Source organism: Eublepharis macularius, chromosome 3 (genome assembly GCF_028583425.1).
Source record: "Eublepharis macularius isolate TG4126 chromosome 3, MPM_Emac_v1.0, whole genome shotgun sequence".
NCBI lineage: Eukaryota > Metazoa > Chordata > Lepidosauria > Squamata > Eublepharidae > Eublepharis > Eublepharis macularius.
The window spans coordinates 128,408,520-128,435,629 of record NC_072792.1 but is presented as its reverse complement, the minus strand read 5'-3'; the positions used below and the strand labels follow the sequence as shown (position 1 = coordinate 128,435,629).

The window sequence follows — 27,110 nt, the reverse complement described above, 5'->3', positions numbered from 1 at the left end:
ACCCGAATTGCACACCCTGGTAACAATTTCTGCAGTACACCCCTTCTTACAGGCACAAATTATTTTAATAAACAATCTTTAGCTTTATGATAAACTGGTTCTATGCAGACAGCAGACCTTCCCTTAAATGGATGAGTTTTGGTGCAGGGTTGCAGCATAAAGTGTATTGGGCTAGTTTCTACTGATGAATGTGCTTAATCAATTTATTCCTAAACAATTTACATTATTCCAGATAGTTTAATGCATGCATTTAAGCTTCCACTGCAACAGAGAAAATGGAATTTAATATTTTTTGAGAACTGTAGCCTTAGAAATGTATATGACGGACACATTTGCATTAACAAACAATGATTTATAAATAAATATAAAACATCTGGCATACAAGACAATTCAGTTTGAAACGTAAGTAGGGCTAATAAAAATGTAATTGCAATGGAATGATCCTTAACTACAGGAACAACAAAAGTGTACTGTGAAGAACAAACTAATTTCTGCTTGTGCCGTGTGGAATAAGACACAGTGAGTGGAGGTGTCAAGAATCTGGATACTTTCTGAACAGTTATTTTGACTTCCATTTAACATATGATTAACAAGCATTTTTACTCTAGAGTAATGCTCTAATCTTAAATACTGTTAAAATGTCAATGAGCAAAGGAAGTAGAACTAGTTTTCCCTTTGCTAAGGAAACACTTAAACGTAACAAGAAAAGAAAGGAAGGTAGTGCCTGACGGTTCCCATATATTTGCAATTACAGCCATGCAGAACTACTTTGGGCAGGAAGCACTTGCAAGTTTCCAATTGCCGGACTGCTTGGAGATGGTCTCCAGAAAGCGTATAATTCCTCTTCCATGGCCAGCACTCGTTTCACTCTCTGTCTTCACTCCTGAAGGATTCTTACCTAAATGAAGAGTATATTTTCATCAGCATAAGGATTACGTATACTTGCCACCCCCCTTCCAGCCCATAAGAGTGTAAGGGCCAAGCTACAAGTGACAAATGACACTTGAACGGCAAGTAGATTGAATGGAGAGTAAGTGGAGGGCAAATGAACAGGGAGCAATACACTTGCCGTTCAAGTGTCATTTGTCACTTGTAGTTTGGCCCTACGATTCAGATGTAGCTTATCTGTGGTAAAATAAATAGTGGGTACCATTTCCACTAAGCTTTAGCTGCATAGGATTCAAGGGGGCCATGCTAGACCTTCACATACCACACTGCACGGTCAGAATGCAGCCACTGAGACTACAGCACCTCCTAGGTGCTGCTGTACCTCCAGACCACCAACAGTAACAGCTGTGTTAACTGGCATGGTTGGAGAACCAGGGTTGCTAGTTAACCAGGGTTGCTAATTCTCTCTCTCACACACACACACTCTCACTCTCACACACACACTCTCTCTCTCTCTCTCTCTCTCTCACACACACACACACACGTATTAGAGAGTATTTATTACAGATATGCACCAATATAAAAAACAAGTTTAAAACATAAGGCCTGAATGGCAGGATACATATACATACTAAAACTTGCTAAAACATCTCAAAATACAGATGATGGTACAGTGCAATGACCAAGGTACAGTAAAAACCTTGACCAGACATCAAGACAAAGGTACAGTAAAAACTGAACAGACGTGTTCCAGCCCTAAGGCCTTCCTCAGTGGTCAATTGTAAACAATTTATGATCAAACACACCCACAAATATAGAAACCAATCATGCAACGCTCCAGGTGTTTTATCTAGAGCTGTAACAAAAGAAGAAGGGTGGGGGGAGGAAATTTTTTTAATATAATACAGTCCATTATTAAGTGCTAGAATTATTCTAGGTAAAATACTGGATCAGAATTTACCTCTAGTATTGTGTGATAAACTACAGATATTGCAGTAGATCCAGGACTGCATTCACACACTGCTCTTCGTTTATTGTTGCACTCTAAAGAAAAAATGTACCAAATTAGAAAATTATTCCCTAACATGCTGTTAATTGACCCCCCCCCCAAGTTCTCCAAACCCAATCACAAACCAACCTGAGGCTTGGTTTCCAATGTATAGGAGTGTTACATCAATCTGAAGTAAAGGTAAAATGGCACTTTAACCTAAGAAAGTTCAGCTATATGAAAAGGTAGAAGGGTGATGCAATGTCTCCCATGTGATAAGAAGATATGCTTTCAAAGGGGGTGGAGGGGAGGGGGGCCGAGGAAGAGAGAGAAGGAAGGGAACACTGGAATGGCAAAAACCCAGCACATATTCAGTTAGGGCAATAATCCAAATCAAATCAAATCCATCTCGGACACAGCAAGTCCAGTCCGCTTATTCATTAAGTCCCCAAGGCATCAACGTCTGGAGGTGGTGAATCCAAAACACTTTTCTGCAGGAGTCTGTGAGAGCCTGAAGATGTGTTCTGTATAACTTCCACAACCCAAAATTGCAGCTGCTTCTCCGTATGGCCGGCAGTGAGATAGTGGTTAACAAGTGGGGCATTCAGTTTCTTTAATCTAATACAGCTCTTATGCTCACAAATACGAACTTTAACAGGTCTGGTAGTCATACCTACATACATCAAGTTGCAAGGACACTGAATAACATAGATAACTCCCTTGGAATTGCAGTTGCTGAATGAATTAACTTCAAACATCCTAGTATTTAATGAATTACGAAAAAGTTTTTTTTAGGCACAGAGCCACCACATCCAGCACAGTGTCGACAAGGAAAGAAACCTGTTGTAGCTATCCTCCCACTTCCACAGCTGCTGTCCTTCACCTCTGGTAGTCTGCTCTTAACTAATAAGTCCCAGAGGTTTTTTGCTCTTTTCGATGTGAACAAGGGGGGATCTTTGCATCTGGGAATATTGGACAGAAGATGCCAATGTCTAGCTACGATGGCTTGAACTGATGTGTACGTACTATTGTATGTTAAAGGGATGACCATCCTGTCTAGGTTCCCTTTCTTGGTTTTTGGGGTAAGTAGCAAAGCTCTAGATGTATTCTGGGCCCTAAAATAAGCTTGTTTCAGGATTCTAGCTGAATAGCCTCTATCAGAAAATTGGTTCATAAGAATTCTTGCCTTTAACATACAATTGATCCCTATGTAGGTATGACTACCAGACCTGTTAAAGTTCGTATTTGTGAGCATAAGAGCTGTATTAGATTAAAGAAACTGAATGCCCCACTTGTTAACCACTGTCTCGCTGCCGGCCATACGGAGAAGCAGCTGCAATTTTGGGTTGTGGAAGTTATACAGAACACATCTTCAGGCTCTCACAGACTCCTGCAGAAAAGTGTTTTGGATTCACCACCTCCAGACGTTGATGCCTTGGGGACTTAATGAATAAGCGGACTGGACTTGCTGTGTCCGAGATGGATTTGATTTGATTTGGATTATTGCCCTAACTGAATATGTGCTGGGTTTTTGCCATTCCAGTGTTCCCTTCCTTCTCTCTCTTCCTCGGCCCCCCTCCCCTCCACCCCCTTTGAAAGCATATCTTCTTATCACATGGGAGACATTGCATCACCCTTCTACCTTTTCATATAGCTGAACTTTCTTAGGTTAAAGTGCCATTTTATCTTTACTGCAGATTGATGTAACACTCCTATACATTGGAAACCAAGCCTCAGGTTGGTTTGTGATTGGGTTTGGAGAACTTGGGGGGGGGGGGGTCAATTAACAGCATGTTAGGGAATAATTTTCTAATTTGGTACATTTTTTCTTTAGAGTGCAACAATAAACGAAGAGCAGTGTGTGAATGCAGTCCTGGATCTACTGCAATATCTGTAGTTTATCACACAATACTAGAGGTAAATTCTGATCCAGTATTTTACCTAGAATAATTCTAGCACTTAATAATGGACTGTATTATATTAAAAAATTTCCTCCCCCCACCCTTCTTCTTTTGTTACAGCTCTAGATAAAACACCTGGAGCGTTGCATGATTGGTTTCTATATTTGTGGGTGTGTTTGATCATAAATTGTTTACAATTGACCACTGAGGAAGGCCTTAGGGCCGAAACACGTCTGGTCAGTTTTTACTGTACCTTGGTCTATTTGTGTTGGTCATTGCACTGTACCATCATCTGTATTTTGAGATGTTTTAGCAGGTTTTAGTATGTATATGTAGCCTGCCATTCAGGCCTTATGTTTTAAACTTGTATTTTATATTGGTGCACATCTATAATAAATACTCTCTAAAATATATATATTTTAGACAGCACTCCTGTCCATGGGAGTGCTGTCCCTGGCGAGTACACCAAGCTCCCTCATACCACCGATTAGCTACTCAGCAGATAGTGATTTAAAAGGCCAGAGCACAGTACAGCTTCAGTGGTATGGTGCAAGCAGAAGATGCCCCCACTCCATTGCTGCACAGTCCTCGCCTTCCACACACATTCAATCACCACCATACAGGCAAGGGGCAAGGAATGGCTGCCTGCTCTGCTACTGCTGAACAATCTCTGCATCCAAATTAAGAGAATGAAACAGAAATTGTCTTCATGTTTACAAATGCACAAAATTCATTCAAAGCAACTCCATGGATAAAAGTACTGTTCCTGAATTGGCTCACTAACATGTGTTAGTCTAATTCTTCATCACATAAAGCCTATCTGAAGCTGTAAGCCTCCATACTAACTAGAGAGTCAGTCTAGTGTGGTAGTTGAAGTTCTGGACTAGGATCTGCGAGGCCAGGCCTGAATTCTCACTTTGTCATGGAAATTCACTGGATAGCCTTGGCTTAGTCACTCACTCTCAGGCTCACCTGTATCACAGCAATGATGGGAGGGTGAAATGGAGGAGAGGGAACAGAGGCACGCCCCTTGCAACTGCTTGGAGAAAGGGTGGGATAAATATTTACTACATAAACAGAAGTACCCTCAAGATGAAGGAGAGGATGAATGGTTTCTTGGATTACTGGAATTTTAATATTTAAAAGCAAGGCATGTTAAAAATATGTCTTCATTAAGAAGTTTTAGCTAGCATTGTTGCAGAGATAACCAGGCAGAGATAACCATTTCCTAAATAGCTATTTTAGTAGCTGATAAGACAAACATGGATTAGGTAGAGGATGCCTCAGTTATGGTAGCATATTCTTTTTAGTACTGAGAAATTAAAGAATTTTTCCAGTAACATATTTTTTTACTTTTAAATTTTCCAAAATAAGCCTCTACTCACCAGCATAAGGAATAGCATTTGTATCCTGATAAAGAGATGTGAAGTGCCCATCATTTCCCCCACACTGGGCCCTTGCTCTCTGCAATACAGACAAAACCACAAAAGAGTCATTCACACATTCGGCCTGAACAGACTCACAAGCTCTCATTGTCCTGGTAAGCTACAATTAAGATGTATACAGTGGCTAACAAATATGCCTGGGTATCTACAGCTGAATGCATTAATAATCCAGATTTTTAGTAGCTGTATTGGAAGTCTAGTGGTCAAATCAAAGCCTTCATCGAAAAGAACACAGAAGAAAATTTATATTCTGGCTATATTGATGCCCATCTGAACATTAAGAAGACAAAAGTAATGACTACCGAGGAGTTACACAATTTTAACGTTGACAATAAGGAAACTGTAATTGTCCAAGATTTTCTATTCCTTGGCTCAATCATCAACCAACAGGGAAACTGCAATGAGGAAATCAGAAAGAGATTGAGACTTGGAAAAGCAGCTGTGTGGGAACTAGATAATATCCTTAAAGATAAAGATGTCTCTCTGGGAACCAAGATCAAGATAATCTAAACTATGGTATTCCCCATTACTATGTATGGATGTGAAAGTTGGACAATGAAGAAAGCTGACAGGAAGAAAATTGATTCATTTGAAATGTGGCGCTGGAGGAGAGTTCTGTGGATACCACAGATGGCCAAAAAGACAAATAAGAGGGTACTAGATCAAATCAAGCCTGAATTCTCCCTAGAAGTTAAAATGACAAAACTGAGGCTATCATACTTTGATTAAATTATGAGAAGACAAGGTTCTCTGGAAAAGTCAATAATGCTAGGAAAAGTAGAAGGCAATAGGAAAAGAGGAAGACCTAAAATAAGATGGCTTGACTCAATAAAAGAAGCAACGTCCTCCAGTTTACAAGATCTGAGCAAGTCTGTTAATAATAGGATGTTTTGGAGGTCTTTCATTCATAAGGTTGCCATAGGTTGGAAGTGACTTGATGGCACATAACAAACACATATGATGACCATGCCACTTTTGCTGGGGAACAACCACAGCCTCCATCTTGTAAATATACTTTTAAGTCTTCTCCAGGAGGATTAACACTAGCAACAGAAGACAAAACAGTTTAACTTAAAAAGCTAACCTGGAAGCGTCCAGCATCCAACACAACCATCTTAGGGTTCACTGTACTTTGGGAGTCCTTGTCATGCACTGGTAAATGAGATGTAGTCACGGGGATGCCATACAGGTTAGCCAGAAAGTGGCTGATGCAGTACCTATGTTGAAGAGAAAGAAAAGCACTGTCTGTGACATCATTTCACTCATATTCTAAAGAGTAAAAGAGTAATGTGTAAAATCCAGAACTAAAACAGCTGCCAATATGCTTTATTCCAATATGCTTTAGCATATTCCAATATGCTTTAGCAAAGTAGTTGAATGGTTGTGATGCAAATCAGAATGCTTTTGGTTCAAATCCCACTATGCCACGAGTTCAGTAGGTGGCCTTGGGTAAGCTATTCCTCTCAGCCCCAGCTCCCCAGATGTATTGTGGAAATAATAATACCAACTTTGTTCACCACCCTGAGTGAGGCACTAATCTGTCTAGAAGAGCAGTATATAAGTGCAGTTATTAATATAAACGGAATCAACCAAAACAAATAATGAAGCAAGACAAACAAATACCCATCAACTTCAAAAAACCCACCCACAATTCAAAGATTTTCTTAGAGCCAAACCAAACATGACATGCAGAGCTCTTCCCCCTGCCCCACCCCAGGCCTTTTAAAGTGCTGAAATAGCCACTTGGGGGCACACCCCCTGCATAGCTATTTTGGCACTTTAAAAACCATGGGGGAAGAGCTCCATACCATGGCCCTGATCATGATTGGGTCCTCAAGGCATTTGAAAAGCCATTTTAAAACGGTGACAGTGATTGCGAGGTAGCCTTGTGTTCCTTATCATGTTTAGTTTTGCTTGGGGCTTAGTAAAGTGGGAAATTTATAATACCACACTGTTTAAGAGTGTCTATAGAGTACAATAACTTTTAGATAAACATTCATGCTACCAAAGGTTAAGTACATCAGAGGAGCTCTGCTGGATCAGACCAGTGGTCTGTCTAGCCCAGCTTCCCATTTCACACAGCAGCCAAAACAGTTGTCCTGGAGTGTCAACAGGGCAGAGAAGCTAAGGTATTCCTCTGATGCTGTCTCCTGGCACAGGCATTTGGAGGTTTGTTGCCTCTGTATATGGAGGTTCCCTTAATACATCATAGCTAATAATGCAAGAGTAGTCTGCAGAGAAGGAATGTCTGAAAACGCAAGTGCAATTAAATCTGATGGTATTCAGGACAGTTTAGGAACACAAATATTCCTATCAGCTTTATTCCTATATGAACTACTATGTGAACAATTTGTAATACAACTATTGGAACAACAGACCTACCTTGGATTGGAAAAACCCAACCCACACTTCCTAGAACCAAAATGCCACAAAAATCACATCAGCTGGCCTTCCAGTCACGTGTTTAAGACAAAACACACATAAGACAATATACAAAAATATCCTCAGAATATAACACAAGACCTAATACATAGTGCGATATGAGGCCAACATTCATTCTATTCCACAGGAATGAGAAAAATATTATTAGAGCTGTTTTAAATTTAATAGTACTCACGCAATTTTCTTGCAACTAGCAAGAGCACAGAACAGTATGTCATTGTCTTCATGCCACTTGCACCTAAGAATAAAACATGCTTTCATGAAGAAGCCAGGATGTCCAACATATACTTCAACACTATATTCTCAACACTGAGAATGTTTTGAGCTCTAAACAAATTATTAGATCCTACTGCAGTTCCATCTATTCCATCTGTAATGTTATATGTTGAACAGCCTAGTTACAAAAAAAAAGGTTGAGAATAAATAACTCAAGGACAAATTATCAAGTCTCATCTGGCATTGTAAATATCAACTCTCACTATGCCACAATCAAACATATTTATCATACAGAGATGATGCTGTAACTGTTAAGTAACTCTGAAACAAAGTCACGGCAATGTAACTCCCCCCGCCAAAAGAAATACCTTCACTGAAATGATTAGTTCACGTTTATGTCCCATATTAAGGCTTATCTTGCTGGTGCCTGAATTTAGTAAACTGCTTTCTATAACCAGAAGAGCTATTTTTAAAGCAACTTGGAAATAGGAAGAAAAAGGAGAATTAGGCCTGCTTCTTGATCCTTAATTGATATGACAGAGTTGAGAACAGCTCACTTGTCAAGGATCATTTATTTGCTTGATAGCTGCATGACACTCTTTCTCCAGGGCAGCATATGGAACTCCCAGATGATCTTCTATACAAGTACTCAAGAGATTTAAGTCTGTTTTGCCTTAGTAATGTAGAAGTCTTTAAAGCTACTATAGGGGAAACAGCTTACATTTACTGAATAGATACAAGGACTGTGGCATGTTTAATATAGTGGCCCTGGAAAATCTTGAAAGCACTGAGTTTTAAATTCATCACTTGAGAAAAATATTGGAGTTTTTTCAGGTGTGGATGCTCTTTCATAAAACTGCTTTAAGCCTTTTCTCTCTGCACAAAGAGCAGTGAGTCTTTGCCTTAGCATCCACCATACATGCATACGTGCATGTGCAAGTACGCACACACACACCTGAAGAAGGAAGTTCTGACTCTTGAAAGCTTATACTCTGAAAATCTTGTTGCTTTTTAAGCTGCATTTGGACTAGGGTTGCCAGGATCCCTCAACCTCCCGGCAGGGGATTGGGGCCTGGCACTTACCTGCATGGGGAGGAGGGGTACGCAAAGCACACACACACTCCCACAAGTGTGATGATGTCACTTCCAGGAAGTGACATCACCATGCAGCCCCTGGGAATGCACCCATGCTCCGCAGGAGCCCAGAGTTGGGCCCCTGTGGAGTGTGGAAGCACTCTTGCCCTCCACAGTGGACCAAAATGTGCCCGTTTCGGCCCAGATCAGGCTCGTTTTGGGCCCGTTTTGAGCTGCTGCTGAGTGCAGGATACTCTGCAGCGGCTCAAAATGGGCCCGATCTGCGCCAAAATGGACCCAAAATGAACTCTATCTGGGCTGAAACAGGCACGTTTGAGGTCACTGTGGAGGGTGGGAACACTCCTACGCTCCACAGTGGCCCCAATCCGGGCCTGATCTGGGCCAAAACGGGCCTGATCCAGGTGGTTGCAGTGCACAGGTGCACGCAGCGCTGCAGGGAAGCGGACACGAAAGCTGCGCTCCCCCTGCTGGCCAAGTAAGCAGGGGCATGGTGTGGGGGATCCCCTACCACTGGCAGGGCTCTGGCATCCCTATACTGGACCCAAATCCTGCTGTTCTACTGCAGACCAGCATGGTTACTTGACCAACATGGTTACTTATCTGAAACATATGTATGTATACACATATATGTCAATACAAGATGTTCTGTCGGCGCATTATGCACAATAATTCTGAAAACACTTTTTTCCTGAGATTTCTGGAGGGGGGGCGGCGGCTACACTATACCTAATATTGCTGGAATAATCCCACATGGAAGCATCCAGTGTGTTGCACACCCAGGTCTTGGAAGGCTCCTTTTGAAACTTTTGCTGATACAGCTCCACCACAAGGTCTTCAACATTGAGAAGCTTCAGCTGATTTATTGTGCCTATTAGAAAAGGGAGAGTTCAGGAGCAAAAGGAAACCAACAAAATTCTGTACAGCAAGACTTTTCTATTGTAAAGTATCTTCTCACCTGCTTCCTCAGCCATGTGCTTCAAGCACCAGTTCACCCTAAACCAGTCATCGGACTACGAAAAAACCAGAAAACGAAGTAGAAGGAAGAAAAGGGAAGAGTTCAATATTCAGGCATCAATGTAACAGAATAAGCTCCCACTCTCTTGAATATTAATCTCACTCTGGCTGCAAAGTTTATTTGCACAAATACAACAAATGCTTGAAAGGGTATTAACTTTAAAACAAAACGGACTCTTCAAGAGTGGCTCTGTCCATATCCAATGCACTAGATACAAATAGTACAAAGCAGCAACTGATGTCTCACAACAGATCACAGAAAGATAAGCTCAAGAAGAACACCGACTGGTCCTTTCAACTAGCCATCAACCAGAGGATGAAAAATGGGACTATCATTGTGGAAGGTCTCCCAGTACATCAGGAGGAATTTTGCCTAGGTCTATCTACTAGAACAGTCAGAATTGAGATTTATACCACACACAAATGTTTGGAAAGAAGGATTTTTGCCTCTAGTGAGCTCTCCAAATAGAATAAACGATAGTGAGATCTGGAGAAAGTAAATGGGCCCATGACAGAAACATGTGCCTGATCACAGCAAGAGCATCTAATAAAATTCCAAGGTGCGCAATTGGTCCTGCCCTACAAATCAATGACTCAGGAAGGGTAAGGTCTATAAACCTATTTAGATAGGATGCAGTTAACATTATGCAGAGAAAGGCTTCATAGGTTTATGTTACCTTTAAAGAATGCAGTCGAAATTGCTCTAAGAGCTGTCAGCTTATTTATGAACAGATGGCTCTTGGTTCAAAGGGCAGTTTGTCTATTGTGAAAAAAAAATCAACTTACCTTTCAGCGGAGAGGTTTTATTCACTTGCTAGTGAATAAAAGTGGCAAGATCTTTGAGCAAGCAAGAGGTGAAAGTAGTAAGGACAGGAGCCACAGACAATGGGCACAAGGTTATCTGTGTTGGGTTTGATACAGTTGAGATGCTTCTCTATAGCATCACGGTGCATTCATTTTTAACAGAGCATTACATATTGTCTTGCAGCTCTCTGAGGCAGGTACACTACCTTCAACATAATGTAATAAAGCAATCACAGGATCAAATGGTAAATCATAGCCCATTATTTCTAGTGTAAACAAAAAGCTCTGATGCTAAAAACATTCTATTTTAGAACAACTCCAAGAACGTATAGTAATTTTTGTGACTTAGATGTCACCTAGAGGGAGAAATACATTGGTATGGAGAAGGCCAGAAGTGGTTGCTGTTTGAGTGAACTCCATCCAACAATAAGCGTTAATGTCCAATTCCAGCCACGGAAGTTAAAGTTGAACCTAGGGTGGGTCTTTGATGCCCAGAGGTTATGTACACAAGGACAACATCATCTCCAGGTATGGACTATTGACAGAGGTGAAGTGAATGCCTCTTAAGACCTCAAGAGACCTTCCAGCTGCGTTCTTCTATTTCACACTTGATAAATGAATACTTGAAGAGGGAAAATGGAATAATATTCACAAAGGCACAGATGCAAATGAGTTGAAATTTATCACAGGGCTTTAATTTCTACTGTAGATTTCTTGCAACAACAAAATAGACATGCTGTGCTAGGAAAAGCAACTTTGCAGACATTTCTCAGTCTACCTCACGGGGCTGTTGTGAGAATAAAATGAAGGAGATCTCTCTGTATATCCCCAAGTTCCTTGGAGGAAGAGCAGGTAAAAATGTGATATAGCAGATTCCTAATTAAAAGAACATTTCCAGTTCTCTCAAGATCAAAATATTCAGAATAATTATTTGGATGAACGTTCATCACCTACAACTCAGTGTGAAGTGTGGACTTTTCACCCAGTAGCTGCTGAGCTTTTTTCCCAGTCTTTGCTTGAATACTTTAGCCCTTTAGACTTCAAGAGGGCACCTGCATGTACAGAGCATAACCAAGGCTGGGCACAAATTCTTGCAGCCTTGGGAAATTACTAGACAAATGGCTAATTGAAAACCTGCCATTAGTTAATTATGCCAACAAAAAGCTTTATCCTTGTATCCAAACTGTTCCTGTGAGAAAATAAATATTTGGACAGAGATTTTTGATACTACTTCTGGAAAGCAGGGAAAAATTTGAGTCTAAAAATGTTATATACTGTACCTTACAATACACAAGCGGCGGGTTGTTCTTGTGTGGCTTGATAAACATGCACAGGTCACGAAACACAACAGAATGACTTGCAGAGGTAAGCTCAAAGCCAGAGATGGGAATCCTGTGAGTGGCATCACCTAACAGAATATTTAAGCATCTTAAGCCCATGACTTCTAAAAGAAGAACCTCTGCCATTCACATAAATTCCTAATTACACAGTTTGAAATTCTTGATTCATGAATCCTCTAATGTGAATGTTTAAACATCTTCAAAAACATGTCTGTCTTAATAAAGTATTTTAACAGAGGGAAATGAACCATCTATTCTACAATTACATTGGGATAATATATTCAAGGAAAAAAGGGTAGGAACTCTTGAACTAAGTGTGCCTGTCAATAACTACCATTCTCCCATCAGAGGCAGAACAGTTCATGACTCCTCCTGGCACTGGCCTTCAGGATATAAAAGGTTTCTTGCACCAGGAGAAGAGGCTGAAGCATTCACTCAGCAACTGTGGTTAATATTAGGAATGGAAGGGGATAGATGAGACAGTTAAAATATTGTAAATTGCTTTAAGGACTTGATGATCAAAAGTACTTGGAATAGGACATCTAACAACAGGACTTGTTAAATTTGTTTATGACTGCCAAGTGAAGTGCCTTAAGAAATCTGGTCTAAAATTCAGTTTTTATAAATAGAATGATTTTAAAAACAATGAAAAGAAATACCAACTGCATCGGCTTCCCACCCTGAACATTATGAGTATCCTAAATTCTATGTCACTTGTCCACTGCATACCTGCAGCTTGGCAATGATACCGAAATCCCCGAGGAACTGCTCCTGCAACAGACCAGGGAGAAACTCAGTATGTATTGTGTGACACCAAAGTCAAGATAGCTTTCATAGTATTACAATGCAGTTTTTCCTGAACTTTTACAGAACAGAAGGTGAATGTTCAAATATACCATCCTCAGTATACTCAATTTCTTTTTAAGAGTTACTAATATGAGATAGCAGAAGGTAAAGCATACAACACAAGAATACAAATTTTGCAACCATGTTTCCTGATGGCAAAAGGAGTGTTCTACATTACTCTAATTTCAACTCTATTTGATGACAGTTTAAGGAGAATTTTTGCACACAGCCTGAATTCAGCTCTTTTTTTATACTGCAGGAATACACCTGAATAAACCACCCAACAGAAACAAGACGGAGTCTTTTCTCCACACAACATGAAGAACCAATGTCTTGCACTCTCTCACCCAAAACTCACCAGTATCTATAAAATGATGGAAGTCTGCAATTATGCCATCCTTAAGTGAGTACTTGACACAACCAATTTCACAAGGGAGAAAGCGCTGAACGCAATGAGGGGGCAGTTCTCCATGGCTGAAAATGTTCAGTACGTAGAATGCATTTTTAAGCACAACTGCAAAAAAAAAAATCAAAGAAGAGCAATACCACCACTGAAGAAGAAATTGACACTAACCTTAATGAAAAATTCTTGAAGGGCAAAAGCTACTCAACTGCCTCTAATAATGTACCTTAGAGAATTTTATGCAATGTTTCACATAGAGGACTAGATGAACTCTATATGAATCTGTTTCAACAAGTGGCCACTACAGTAGCTTGAGATTTTACTTATCCCACTCAACTTGCATGTTTCACTCCAGAGCTTACATTATAGGTACAAAAAACCCCAGCCTCTAATTTTACCAGATGTGGCTCCTACTTACCTAAACTCACTATAAGCCACTGTTGTAGTAAGGGAGAAAACTATACATTTAGAGAACAAATGGCATATCAGCTACTCCCTTTACTGCAAATATAAAACTGATATGTATGTATGTATGTATGTATGTATGAATGCATGCATACAGTCCAATCTTTGCTCTGCTAATTCAGTTATCTGGGCTTGCTTCTTTTGTTGTTATTCTTTGTAGACCCTTATGGTCCATTTCTGGCCACAGGTTTTCCCTTCCTTATTTCTAGATACAAGTGGTTGTTTCTTTAACTGCTTCTCCCTGAGGTAAAAAAGCAAACCTGTTTGGGTTATCTCCACTCTCCTCAGCCTGAATGAAAGAAACACACACAAGAAGAAAGAATACTTTTACAATTCCTTGCCTTGATCACACTTCCTGGATGTGTTGGTGAGGCTTTCAATAGGAACTGTCCAAGACTGCACAGGAAGACGTGGTGGCCCTGGTGGGACCTGAGTAGGTGACTAACCAAAAAAAAGTTTGGACAATTCATTAATCACATACCAAATCAAGAAAAATGAATAGATCATTATCTTCCAATCTGTAATATCAATGCAGATGGTGTTCCTTCCTTCTCTAATCAAGTGAAAGTACACATGAATTTGCAGCCTTTACAGTTAGATTACATGAGTCATCCCCTATAAATTTACTCAATTTAGCTAAATTTTTACTTCAGGCCATGGGAATTCGAGCAACTTCTAAGAAATCACCCCTTTTGTAGTTTGTGGACTTTCTCTGGCCTGAATTCTTACTTTCTTCCTCATATTCTCAGTTACCACTTAAGACCTATAGGTCAGAAGAGTATAGCAAGCAAGAAAGGAAAGAGTTATCCCCTACGCAACCATCTCAAATCACTGTGAGGTCACTGCTGGGCTCATATAAAAGTGTTATCTGTGTCTAGTGCTGCTGCATTGGCAACAGGGAAACCACACAAGCCAGCTCCCATGAGGAAACTACACTTGTCTATTCTTCCAAATGCATTCACATTTTAAAATTGCTTTTCTTTTGTTCTGTAGGTCCATTAATGTGTGGCTCCTCAATTATGGAACCTTCCAAATTACTAGAGTCCTTTATATAAGTACTAATAAGCATTAAATATTTCTAATCCAAAATCCAAATGTTTTCTCATTTACTCACCTTTGTTTCCATTTCTGATTTCTTAGCTTTCCACAGACGAGCCTTATCTGCATACTTCTCTTTTTGCTCTTCAGTCAGCATCTTGAAGTAAAATCAGTTATTATATAGAGTTTCCATCATGTCTTCCCTACAGTAAAAGAAACTTTTCCCCATTTACCATGATCATCCAGAGTTAAAAACTTATCCCAGTAACTCTAATGGAAAAACCTATGCATAAACTCATACTTAAATTGTTACTTGAGCACTTTTTAAAACTGATTGATTGTGGCCATTTGTTTTCCAGCAGCTCAATCCTATTCATGCTTATTTAGATTCAACCATCATCACAATCTTGCTTTCAAGTGGCAAACTTTTAGCACTGCGTATTTAAAACATATGAAGAATTTGAAAACAAACTTAAAAGTTTAGCCGTGTCAGGGGGACCCAACCTATGAATTTTCTACACTACGAACAATAAGAAACTTGCTTTTGTTATTAGCAATTCATTGGTAAAGGACCCACAAGGAGTATTAAATGAGGAAAATGAGGGAAGATATAGGGTGAGTCTGCATCCAAGCCCTGTATCTAAGCCATTCAGTTCAAATCATTTTACAAGAATAACATAATTGTACAAGCCCACAAAGCTTTTGTAACTTTTCAGAGCCGTCTTTGGGCACTACATTACCAAGCGTTTCAGTTAGTATTTGCCTTAGTTCAACACCAGCCTCAAGGTCAAGCTAAACGTGCCGCCAAGCTGGAAGTAACGTCCAGCGACGCCAGGTGGGAACTCGTCTCCACCACGCCCTCCATTACCAGTAAATAAAAAACTCTCTCCCGCAATTATCTTTACACAGGAACGGCGCCGTAAGAAATACACGCGTCCCCTCGTGCGTCACGGCTAGTCTGAAGAAGAAAACACGCGCTCCTTTTAAGGGCTATTTAGGCAGCGAACGTTTACAAGCCCTGTGTGTAAGGAAAGGCCACTAGTATCCACCAACGGGCAAGAGCGGCTTCTGTCCTCACCGCCCACCCATCCGAGCAGTGCGGGATGGCGTCGACCACGCTAGTCACATTCAGGCCGCGGCGCTTCAACTCTGGCAACTTCTCCAGAACGAAGAAGTAATACGCGTTGCGCCCGCTTTTGCGGTTCGGCATCTCGCTGGTTCTTGGAGCGAGGGCGGGAGAAGAGAAGCCGCCTCAGCCAACGAGAAAGGCGCAGAACGGCGCGCGCACTGTTGGCACTGCTGTTCTTACGGGCCAAAGGACCAATCGCGCGACGCCCCACAGCCCGACGCAGAGTCGGAGGGCACGTGTACGCGGCTAGCGGGAAGGAGGGGCCGCAGCGTGTGGGTTGGGGCTGTAGTTAATTAGGACGTTTGTGGCGTAGTTTGGTCTTATATGTCCGCGTATGCATTAACGGTATAGTGCATCAATTGTTTCAAGGAAACATAACAGTATAATGATATAAAATAATAACAATAACAACACCTGCGCTTATATATTGCTCTTCTAAACAGCTTGGTGCCTCACCTAGAGCAGTAAACAAGTTAGTGTTGTTATTCCCACGCTACAGCTGGGGAGCTGGGGCTGAGAGGAGTGGCTTACCCAAGGCCACCTACTGAATTCGTGGCAGTCGTAGTGGGATTCGAACCAGTATAGTGCTGAATCGCATGTGTGGCTAGAGTTACCAGCTCCTGGCAAGGCAATTTCTAGAGATTTGGGGGTAGAGCCTGGGGTTTGGGGAAGGGAGGGACTTCAGTGAGGTATGATGCCACGAAACCCACCCTCCAAAGTAGCCATATTCTCTAGGGGCACTGATCTCTATAGAGATCTGTTGTAATTTCAGGAGATCTCTAACCACCACCTGAAGGTTGGCGACTCTGTGTGATGAAATGGTTAGGAGTAGTCAGATTAGTATCTGGAAGACCCAGGTTCAAATCCCTGCTCTGCTGCTGGGGAAAAAGTGGAGTATAAATTAAGTAAATAAATGATTAAAATAGTGGACTCTGGAATAGGCTGCAATATTAAGAACATTTTCTTGGGAGTAAGCCCCATTAAATAAAATAGAACTGCCATCTGAGTAAACCTGCTTAAGATTTTTATTTTCATACAAAGAAATCTTGACCAAGGTTAGTACATTAGTTAGGTATTTATATTCCATTTGGAAGCAGTGTGTGGCTTCAAACTTATGACTTCCAGATCCTTAGTTCAACATTCTACCCAGTACCCCTCGTGAGTGGTATAAATATTGTTGCCTGCAAAAATAATCTTTAAGTAGTGCTCCGAGAGGTGTGTGTTATGTGCTTCCAAGTCACCTCCAACCTATGGCGACCCTATGAATGAAAGACCTCCAAAACATCCTGTCATTAACTTGCTCGTATCCTGCAAACTGGAGAACGTGGCTTCTTTTATTGAGTCAAGCCATCTCATTTTAGGTCTTCTTCCTTTCCTGCTGCCTTCCATTTTTCCTAGCATTATTGACTTCCAGAGGCTCTTGTCTTCTCATAATGTGACCAAAGTACGATAGTCTTAGAGCAGAACCACAAGTGACAAAAGGCACAGGTTGGACACTTGTCAGCTTCCCTCAAGTTTTGATGGGAAATGTAGGCAGCTTGGCGGAATGTTGGACAAGTGACAGTTGAAAAGTCCATTGGACAGCAGTCAGAGAGCCAAGCTGCAAGACTAGGATGCCTACATTTCCCATCAAAACTTGAGGGAAGCTGACAAGTGTCCAATCTGTGCCTTTTGTCACTTGTAGTTCTGCTCTTAGTTTTGTCATTTTAGCCTCTAGGGAGGATTCAGGCTTGATTTGATCTAGTACTTGCTTATTTGTCTTTTTGGCTGTCCATGGTATCCGCAGAACTCTCCTCTAGCACCACATTTCAAATGAATCAATTTTCTTTCTGTCAGCTTTCTTCACTGTCCAACTTTCACACCCATACATAGTAATGGGGAATACCATAGTTTGGATTATCTTGATCTCCGTTCCCACAGAGATGTCTTTATCTTAAAGGATCTTATCTAGCTCCCTCACAGCTGCTCTTCTAAGTCTCAATCGTCTTCTGATTTTTTCATTGCAGTCTCCCTTTTGGTTGATCATTGAGCCAAGCAATAGAAAATCCTGAACAATTTCCTCAGTGTCAACTTTAAAATTGTGTGATTCCTCAGTAGTCTTCTTGATGTTCAACTATAATTCTACTTTGGCACTTTCTCTTTTAACCTTCATCAGTAGTCCTTTCAAGTTGTCACTATTTTTTGCCAGTAACATGGTGTCATCTGCATATCTCAATTGTTAATGTTCCTTCCACCCGTTTTTACTCCACCTTCTTCTAGATCTAATTCAGTTTTCCTTATGATATACTCTGCATGGAGGCTGAACAGGTAGGGAAATAATATACATCCTTTTCTGACACCCTTCCCCATATTCTGTCCTGCTAGTAGCCTCAGAGGAGTGTATAGGAATTGCTCCCACTGAATGGGAGTTGAAACTGGAATGCATCGATGGAGACATGACTTTGTGTTCTTTAACATAAGATAAAAAAAATGAAATTGATGCAAAAAAAACCCTTTACATTTTGTCACTCATGTCCACCCATCATGATCAACTTTATGGAGCCTTACTCATTAAAGCACCACGAACCCTGCTCTTTTATGTCTTACCTAAAATACATAAAAAAGTTTTTCCTCCCCCAGGTCGCCCTATAGTTTCAGGCTGTGGCTCCCTTTTGGAGCCATTGGCAATTCTCATTGATGCTGCATTACAACCAGCAGTTTCTCAGATATGTCCTCTGCTACGTGATACGCGAGATTTTATAAAGAGGATAGAGGGATTTACCATGAATGAGGGGGCAGGCTTCCTAACAATGGATGTATCATCTCTATATACAATAATCCCACATGATACTGCAAGGTTGGTCGTGGATGAAGCTTTAACTATATATGAAGGGCATTTTTCAAACATTTTTTTGCTTCAATTGTTAGATTTAGTATTAGAGAAAAATTATTTTCGATTTGAAGATGATTTTTTTTACCAACTTAGAGGCGTTGCGATGGGAAGTTCAGCTGCCCCATGCATAGCAAATTTATTTATGAGTAGGTGGGAAAATCAGTACATTCTACATGCTACTAATCCCTTTAGGATACATATTGTACAGTACTTCCGTTTTATAGATGACCTGTACTTTATTTATAAGGATATAGGAAATGTGGAAGAATTTTGTTTATGGATCAACAGCAGAGATCCCAATGTGAAATTTACATGGCAACATAGTGAATCTGAAATAAATTTTTTAGATGTTGTCACTTATAAGAATGAGAGAAATTGCGTTGGGATCAAGACCTACCATAAAGAAACAGATCGGAATTCTTATCTGGATTTTAAATCCTTCCATCCGCGACATTTACGGGCAAATATACCCTACAGCCAATTGTTAAGGATTAAAAGGAACTCTTCCTCTATGTGGGACTTTGAGAGGGATGGTACTAATTTGTGCAAACAATTTAGAAGAAGGAACCATCCACAAGAAGTGATCTGGACTGCCTGGCAGAGAGCAAGCTCAGTGGATAGAGAATCCCTATTTGAAGGACACAGAGACCTGCAGGAAAATAGAATTATATGGGGATTAGATTTTACCCCAAGGGCGAATCAGATTAAAAAGATCATCTTTCAACATTGGAAACTTGTGGAAAATATAAAAGGCTGCGAATTGAAACCTAGAATTGGCTTCCGCAGAACACAGAATTTGAAAAATAATTTGATTAGGGCTGATATATGGGACACTAGCGGAGGGCACAATTTACCGTCTGGAAATTATAAATGTGCCCACTGCCAAATTTGTAAACTGTTCCGGGAAGGAAAAGAGTTTAGGTTTGGTGAAAATAAATGTGTTATCAGACATTTTGCAAACTGTCAAACAAAGGGGGTTGTTTATGTTTTGGAATGCCCATGCAAACTGCTATACGTAGGTTGTACGTTAAGACCCATCAAGGTACACGTTTTAGAACGCATATCGCGTATACGTAACAACATCCAGGAGGCACCCCTGACTCAGCATTTCAGAGAGCAGGAACATGTAGAAAATGACTTTAAGGTGACAATTGTGGAGGTTATGCATAGAAAAGATCGTGAATCTGCACAAACAGCACTACTTCAAAGAGAAGCATTTTGGATTTTCAGATAGGGATCAGTTAAACCTAAAGGGCTGAATAATGAATTGTCTTTGAGTTGCTATTTGTAACAGGGTGGAGGAAACCGCATGGCTGTAATGTGACAGTATATCTTTAAGAGACAGATGAAGTTTGTTTATTTAAGGGAACCGCCCTTATCGTTAGGTGCGCGTGAAGAAACACCGCCGCCTTGTCCGGGATGAGTGATTTAATTGCTTAGGAGAGTTCCCCATGGGGGCTTTGTGAGTATAAATGTACCTTAAAGAAAATATTTTTGAATTTTTTTTATTAAATCTATATGATAGGAAAACTGACGGGACTTATGTTCTACTTAGGAAGTAGACTCCTGAAGAAGCAAGCGCGAAATCTGCTTGCAGCCGGCCACAGATTGAGGGTTATGCAGGAATGAGGTTTACTGCTGCGTTTACAACTTACCTCATTAATGTTATACAGGAGAAGGTTACGCAGAAATGAGATTTACTGCTGCCTTTACAACTCACTCCACGAGCGTTATGCAGGAGTGAGGTTGACTGCTGGTTTTATACCTTACCTCATGGCAGGAAAGCCTTTCTACTTTATATTTATGAATGTATGATAAAGAAGATTTGGAAAGAAAATAAAAAACTTTTTCATAAAGGATTTGTTCGTATAGATGTTAAAGGAAGGAAACTTATAAGAACTTACCTTTGAACAGACCTTGACTTTCACCCGGAAGTTGTGGACTATTTGGAGAATGCTCATATATGAAATGTTGTCTTGTATGGACTTGTATGGACATTTGTGAATGGATATTTATGAATCTGTTGTATTGTTGGAATATTTATGAATTACCAGCACTTTGCACTTTCAATTGCACCTATAAATTGATTTATTGTATTATAAATTGCATGAAATTGATTCTTTTGTTCCCTGTGGGATTCACCTCCCTCCTTTTTGCATTATAGTTTATTACAAGGACGGCCTATTTCTCTTTGTTCTCAATATGGATTTACCAGGCAGCTTTCAGCATCGTCACAAACAGTAAATAAAGTAAGAAATCCATAAAAATAACACATATTTTAAAAAAACACCGTAATGTTAGATATTTTATCTGTGAAATCAAAATATCCATACATTTAATCATCTGAAAGCAGCATTCAAAATTGTAAGTAAAGATAATAGTAAGGGAGGGGGGAATGGGGTTAAAGGGAAGGTCTTCACTAGATTCTGAAAGTTAGATGGATTAGAATTTACCAGACAAAGGCCGTTTCCACACGTCTTACCGGAACGTTGCACAAAACACCCAGAAGATAGCATCTTCTTGCGTGAAATCACACCAGGAAGACACGATGTTGCACAAAACTCCTGGATGATAGCATCTTCCTGGCACGATTTCACGTGCGAAGATGCTATCTTACGGGTGTTTTGCACAACGTTTTGGAGGCCAGTAAGATGTGTGGAAACAGCCAAAGTTAGGAATAGTGGCAGTGTCATGAACAGGACCCCACTGCTGAGACTGCCCTCATCCAGTTGGCCTTACTTCAAAAGGTGGGTGCACATGGAGCAGGGCCTATCATATTCCCATCATCTGAGCTATTGGCAAGAATGTATGGATATGATTACCCACCAAGGTATCAAGGCTGGTTCTTTGTTCTGAAGTTCCTGAAAAAGATGTGGACCAGTCACCGTAATCAGCTCAAAGAAATATGAAATCATTATTGCAAACGACAAAAAGGAACAAAGTACATTTTTAAATATCCTTTCATGTCATGGGAATTATATAGTGAGGCAACATAAGAAAGCAAGAAATGGCTTGCTGGGTCAACCTAGATTTGTTTAATCCAACATATTGTTTCCAACTGTGGCCAATTCTTCTCTTAAAGTCACTAGTATATTTTCCTACCAAAGAAGTTCAAAGGAAGAATGCAAAGGAAAATAGTTAAATTAACATTAATCAAGAAGGTTAACACTACCTCTCACAATCTGTTACTTCTTACTCACTGTAGATGTTAATATCTAGCACATTCCACCCTTTACAAATATTGATTAGGCTGTATCTCCTTTTGTAATCCCATCCCCCATTCTGTTGTGTACAAATGGATGTATATTTCTTTTGTATCTGAGGAAATGAATTCTAATACACAAATGCTTATGCTGGAATCAGTTTTGTTGGTCTTTAATGTGCCACTGGACTCCTGTTTTATCTGGATGTCTTGAGGCGCTTAGAAACAGTGAGCAATGACCATCCCCAGATAATATATTTTACTTCAGAACATGGAGGTTTAACTAAATGATTAGTATAAGGGGTGTATTAACTTGGCAGTTTACATTTTTGGCCACACCCCGCCACATCATGGAAGCAATGTGTATAACCCTGTCTAGACGTTGCATGTCTAGCCCTGTCCCCTTTGACGTCACTGAATATTGCACTTTTTGGTGTCACCAGATATCCTTTCTCCAACACCACTCACTGTGACATCAAACATATCCACTGTGACACTGAGAGATCTCTGTCTTTTGGTGCTACACCTCTGAAGATGCCAGCCACAGCTGCTGGCGAAACGTCAGGAACTACAATGCCAAGACCACGGCAATACAGCCCGGAAAACCCACAACAACCATATCCATCTTGTCAATAGAACACAGGGTTGAGAATAATATTAATTTTGATGCAATTGTTGCTGATTTTGCGTCATTGAAACCACAAAAAGTACAACTGTAAAAATGGTTGTACCTGATGTAGTTTTGCATTTTTAAATAGTTAAATAGTTACTGATGCATTAATTTATTGTATATGCCGATCTCATGCTAAAATCAATGTATTATTATTTTGTTATTTATGTATTTATCTTTTTCCTAGAATAATTACTATAAAAATATAGGAGAGTGCAATTTCATATTCTAGCCTCGTGTGCAAAATCAGTGACTTATGGCTCTTTCCTAAATAATTTATGTATAACATAATTAACATGGTTTATTAAACTTATATAAAAGTATAGCACAACCTTTGTTGCAGTATCCTGTTTTGAATATGATACAAAATATAATGTTTCATGTGGATGGTGTGGAATAATTTTTGAGGTAATTAGTTTAAGGTCCAGTGCTAACCTATCTCTGATAAGAAGAAAACTCCATAAGCAAGAACCAAATACTTTGACTATGATTGGTTTAACTGAGAGACAGCAGTGTATCCTACTGAGGTAAAAAGAACAAAGAGTCTTGTGGCATTTTAAAGTTTTATTATGGCATAAAGTTAGATGAATTAAAGCCTGCTTCTTCACACATGAAATATGAGTACAGAATTCGTGGCAGTTCTACACAAAGCTCAAATACATGCAAGATAAGAAAAGAGTGGCCCATTCACAACAGTAATCATGATGATAATATAATCTTTCTAGTTATGGTATGGTATGCTAATTTAACACCTGTAGTTGGGAAACAAACCCCTCATCTCAGCAATTTTGTCAAGGGCAAGTGCAAACAAAACTAATGCAGCAGTGTTGAAACACCAGAACAACGCTGAATTGCTTGAATTGCATTAGCATGGCAAGTTGGCAAACCTCCACCTTCAAGTGTATGTAAAGGTCTGTTAATAGTTCTTATAAGCATGCAGAAACCATGTTTGATGCAAGTTAGTTGCATTATACAAAACTGTTACGTACCAAATAAATAGAGTATGGTACAAGAAGGATTTAAAAAGATGGAAAGACCCATTCCAAACCCTCTCTTTTCTATGAAACCCACTTTCATCTCTTTCCTTCAGTCTACCATACGACATGGGACCTGGAGGAGCCTGGAGATCTCCTGGAATTATAACTAGTCTCCAAACTACAGAGTGCAGTGCCTCTGGAGAAAATTGGTGCTTTGGATGGTGAGCTCTTTGGCATTATACTCTGCTGAGAACCCTCCCTTCCCCTACTTTTCCCTGGCTCCATCCCCAAATGGCCAGGAATTTCCCAACCCAGAGCTGGTAACCCAAGGGTGCTGTGAGGATGCTGTGTCACTGAGACTCAAGGCGGATTACAAAGTGTGAGATTAGTACAATAAGTATTAAGGCCATTTCTATAATCAATGCCATAGGGTAAACAAATACAAGTTTACAAAGACATAGAATTAGTAAGGATCCAATACAGAGTTGAAGAAATGCTGAAACAGAGCACAAGCAATTCTAGGACTGACATTAAACAACATATAACTACCCAGTAGGATCATACTTGAAGCACAGGTAGCGCACATAGGAGCACATATATACCTTGCCTTAGGCAATTTGTTGTTTTCTAATTCTGTAATTCTAGTCCTATTACATTGTTCATTGGTTGTTTTATGCTGTTTGATATCTGTTTTATATTCTGTAATCTGCCAAGTTACTTTGAGAAAGGCGCGCTATAAATAAAGTAAATGAATAAAGTAAATAAGTGTATCAATGGCTAGCTAGATAGCTAGCATCCTGGAATGAAGTCACAGGAGATGGGTTAAACTAGGAACTTATTAACAGCTGATCTGTCCAATCATTTATGTATATTTTCCCCTTTTCAAGACAGGTTCCCCTCAGGAAGGGTAGCTCCATACCAGTATTCAGGCAAATTCAACCTGGTTCAAACAATAGCCACTGGAGGGAGATGGAAGCTGCTTAAATGCTCCTCCCTACATCTCCTTTGATTTTCAAGGGTGCACAAGTGTCACCTAGCCCTGCTCCTGACTTCTGGAGCTCTGCTTTTCCTCCCTAAAAGGGGTAAGTGCAAAATCACCAGCCCCCCCCCACACACACACATCAGGCCAGAGAGGGAGAGTATATAGTTATAATGAGACTAAACTGAGAGACTATATAGCATGTAGAATGAATTGTCCTTCTTAAACAGAGTGGATATGTCTAGGGTATGTATAGAGAAGCACATCAGCACAGAGTGCTTTCGTTATATATTATGAAGCCAGATTACATTATAACAGTTTCAGACTATCTGAATGACATCTAGTGTTTATTCACTCCTGGGAAATCACCAAATATGCTCATTCTCACTCTCAGGCTCCTGTGGTGTCACTGCATGTTAGGCAACTTTTGTTACAAGAAACTTATCCCAGTGTAGAAAAGAAGCATTGGGAATAATTTGTATGCTGTATTTTGATCCCATTTTGGCCCAGCTGTTTATGCTACAGGAAATGTGTCAGAAAAAAAAATCTCTCAGTTCAAACTTCCTGCATCAAGGTCTCAATGAGTGCCTGAGATATAAATACATCTTTTTGCTTAATTAAGAAACAGACAAACTGCGCACATTACCAGATTTCACTGTGTTGTTAAAATATGCATAGTTGCTTCTACTGCATTGTACCCGTTGATTCTTCCTTTTCTGTCCCCATGTTTCTTTTTTCTTCTTCTTCTGTATCTTTAACATAACAGCCTTATTAATTTGATCCTGACAGAAAGGGAAACACCCCCTTTGTAAGAATACCACCTACCCACTGACAAATGTTCTTTTTGTGGAAGAAATTAAGGTTAACATGACTCAGTTAACTTTAAAAAATGTCAAAAAAGTACTGAGAGTGGAGGTGTTGGTGGAAGATAACATTCACAATCATCTCAGAAGAAAACAAGAAAGAATCTTGTGATACCTCTTGGAAACAGGTGCTCTGTTCTTAGCAAAAACAAAGGCAAAGTATCTGGTCTTACAATATGCTAAACAGATATTTGATTTACCCCCTCCTTCCCCAGTAACCACCCATTTTGTTGCTAAATGCCCTAGAACAATGCCTTCCGTGGCAAAATGACAGTCTGATGATGCTGCCCCCAAAATAACTAGAATTTGCTTAAGAGCAAATGGTTTGACTGTTAACTTGTAGAAATGTGCTGCTGAGCAACTGTTATTTTCTCATTATGTATTGCCATTGTGGAACAGCCAAGGCTCTTAGCATTGGAGAAACCAAAATACCTTTTGTCATGGTTTTCAAATGGTGAAGTGGATGGTGCCTGACATAGTTAGCTATATCCAACAGTCCACCCTTAGTAGAAATACACCCTTCTATGTCTATTGAAGTCAACATGCTTAGAAGAAGGTATAACTGCTTAGGATGGCCTTGCAAGTCTTCCCCATCTTCTAGCCTAGTTCTTTGAACTGAGGCTTGAGACATTGGACTCAGCCAGCCAGAAAGTGCCATAGTCCTTAGTGTTTGGTTGCGCTTTTTGTCTTTTTCACTTATAAGCTAATCTTAAACAGTTACTCCAGTCTAAGTCCCTTGATTTCAGACTGGAGTAACTCTGCTTAGGATTTCACTGTTAGGGATGCTAGAACAGCTTTTTCTTGATTCAGTATGTTACAGGCTCATAATCTCATCCCATGCTTGATTTTGAATAATTTACCATTGTATTTGTTTACAGCTTCATGGAAATACTGCCACTAATATATATCTGTACAATAGCTTGTTTTAATTGGGCTTCATCCCCAACTCAAATTAAGCCCAAATATATGCAACTGTATTTCCTTGTGTTCATCACTTGTTAATTTCTCTGTCCATCTCTTATAGGTTAACATCTCTCTCCCTGCATCCCTCCATGGTTATCCCTCCTCCCCTGTAAACTCCTTGGAGCAGGGATCTTATTCTATGCATGTTATTTTGTAATGTGCCATGTACACTGCTGGTGCTGTATTTTCCTCTTCATGATCACCATCATCATAGGGCACCATCAGTATGTCTTGAAGAATTTACAACCTGCAATTTAACAACGAAGAGTCAACAAAGTATTTAGGATTATTATTATTGGTGGGAAATGATGCCTAAGGGGTTGTGGCAAATAATTCCTGGAAAGGTGAGTTTTGAGGGAGGTTTTGATGGAAGTAAAGGAGATAGAACCAGACTGCTGTTCTGAGAGGAGGTCCAGGTTTAATGTACGATGGAATATTTTCTTTCATTTATATGCCAACTTTCTCCCCACTGGGGACTCAAAACAACTTAAACTGTTCTCCTGTCCTTCATTTTATCCTCACAACAACCCTGAGATGAACATTGGGCTGAGAATGTGTGACTGGCCTAGT

General features: G+C 40.0%; 1 protein-coding gene across 1 annotated transcript; it reads right to left on the bottom strand.

The window, feature by feature from the left end:
- Positions 1-265: 265 nt before the first annotated feature.
- On the bottom strand, positions 266-16,106 carry MAEL (maelstrom spermatogenic transposon silencer). The gene is made up of 12 exons (XM_054974633.1): positions 15,964-16,106; positions 14,962-15,042; positions 14,189-14,288; positions 13,338-13,493; positions 12,863-12,904; positions 12,074-12,201; positions 9,931-9,985; positions 9,702-9,843; positions 7,840-7,902; positions 6,307-6,439; positions 5,163-5,241; positions 266-898 (listed from the first exon to the last, which is right to left on the bottom strand). Exons 1-12 carry the CDS (start codon positions 16,093-16,095, stop codon positions 765-767), a joined length of 1,245 nt encoding a protein of 414 aa, XP_054830608.1. The 5' UTR covers positions 16,096-16,106; the 3' UTR covers positions 266-764.
- Positions 16,107-27,110: the final 11,004 nt, after the last annotated feature.

Coding starts and splice junctions, on each gene's coding strand:
- MAEL (XM_054974633.1), bottom strand. CDS start 16,095: ATGCCGAACCGCAAAAGCGGGCGCAACGCGTATTACTTCTTCGTTCTG. Junction 14,289..14,961: donor AATCAGAAATGGAAACAAAG/GTGAGTAAATGA, acceptor TTTTTTGGTTAG/TCACCTACTCAGGTCCCACC. Junction 12,905..13,337: donor CCATCATTTTATAGATACTG/GTGAGTTTTGGG, acceptor GGTCTGTTGCAG/GAGCAGTTCCTCGGGGATTT.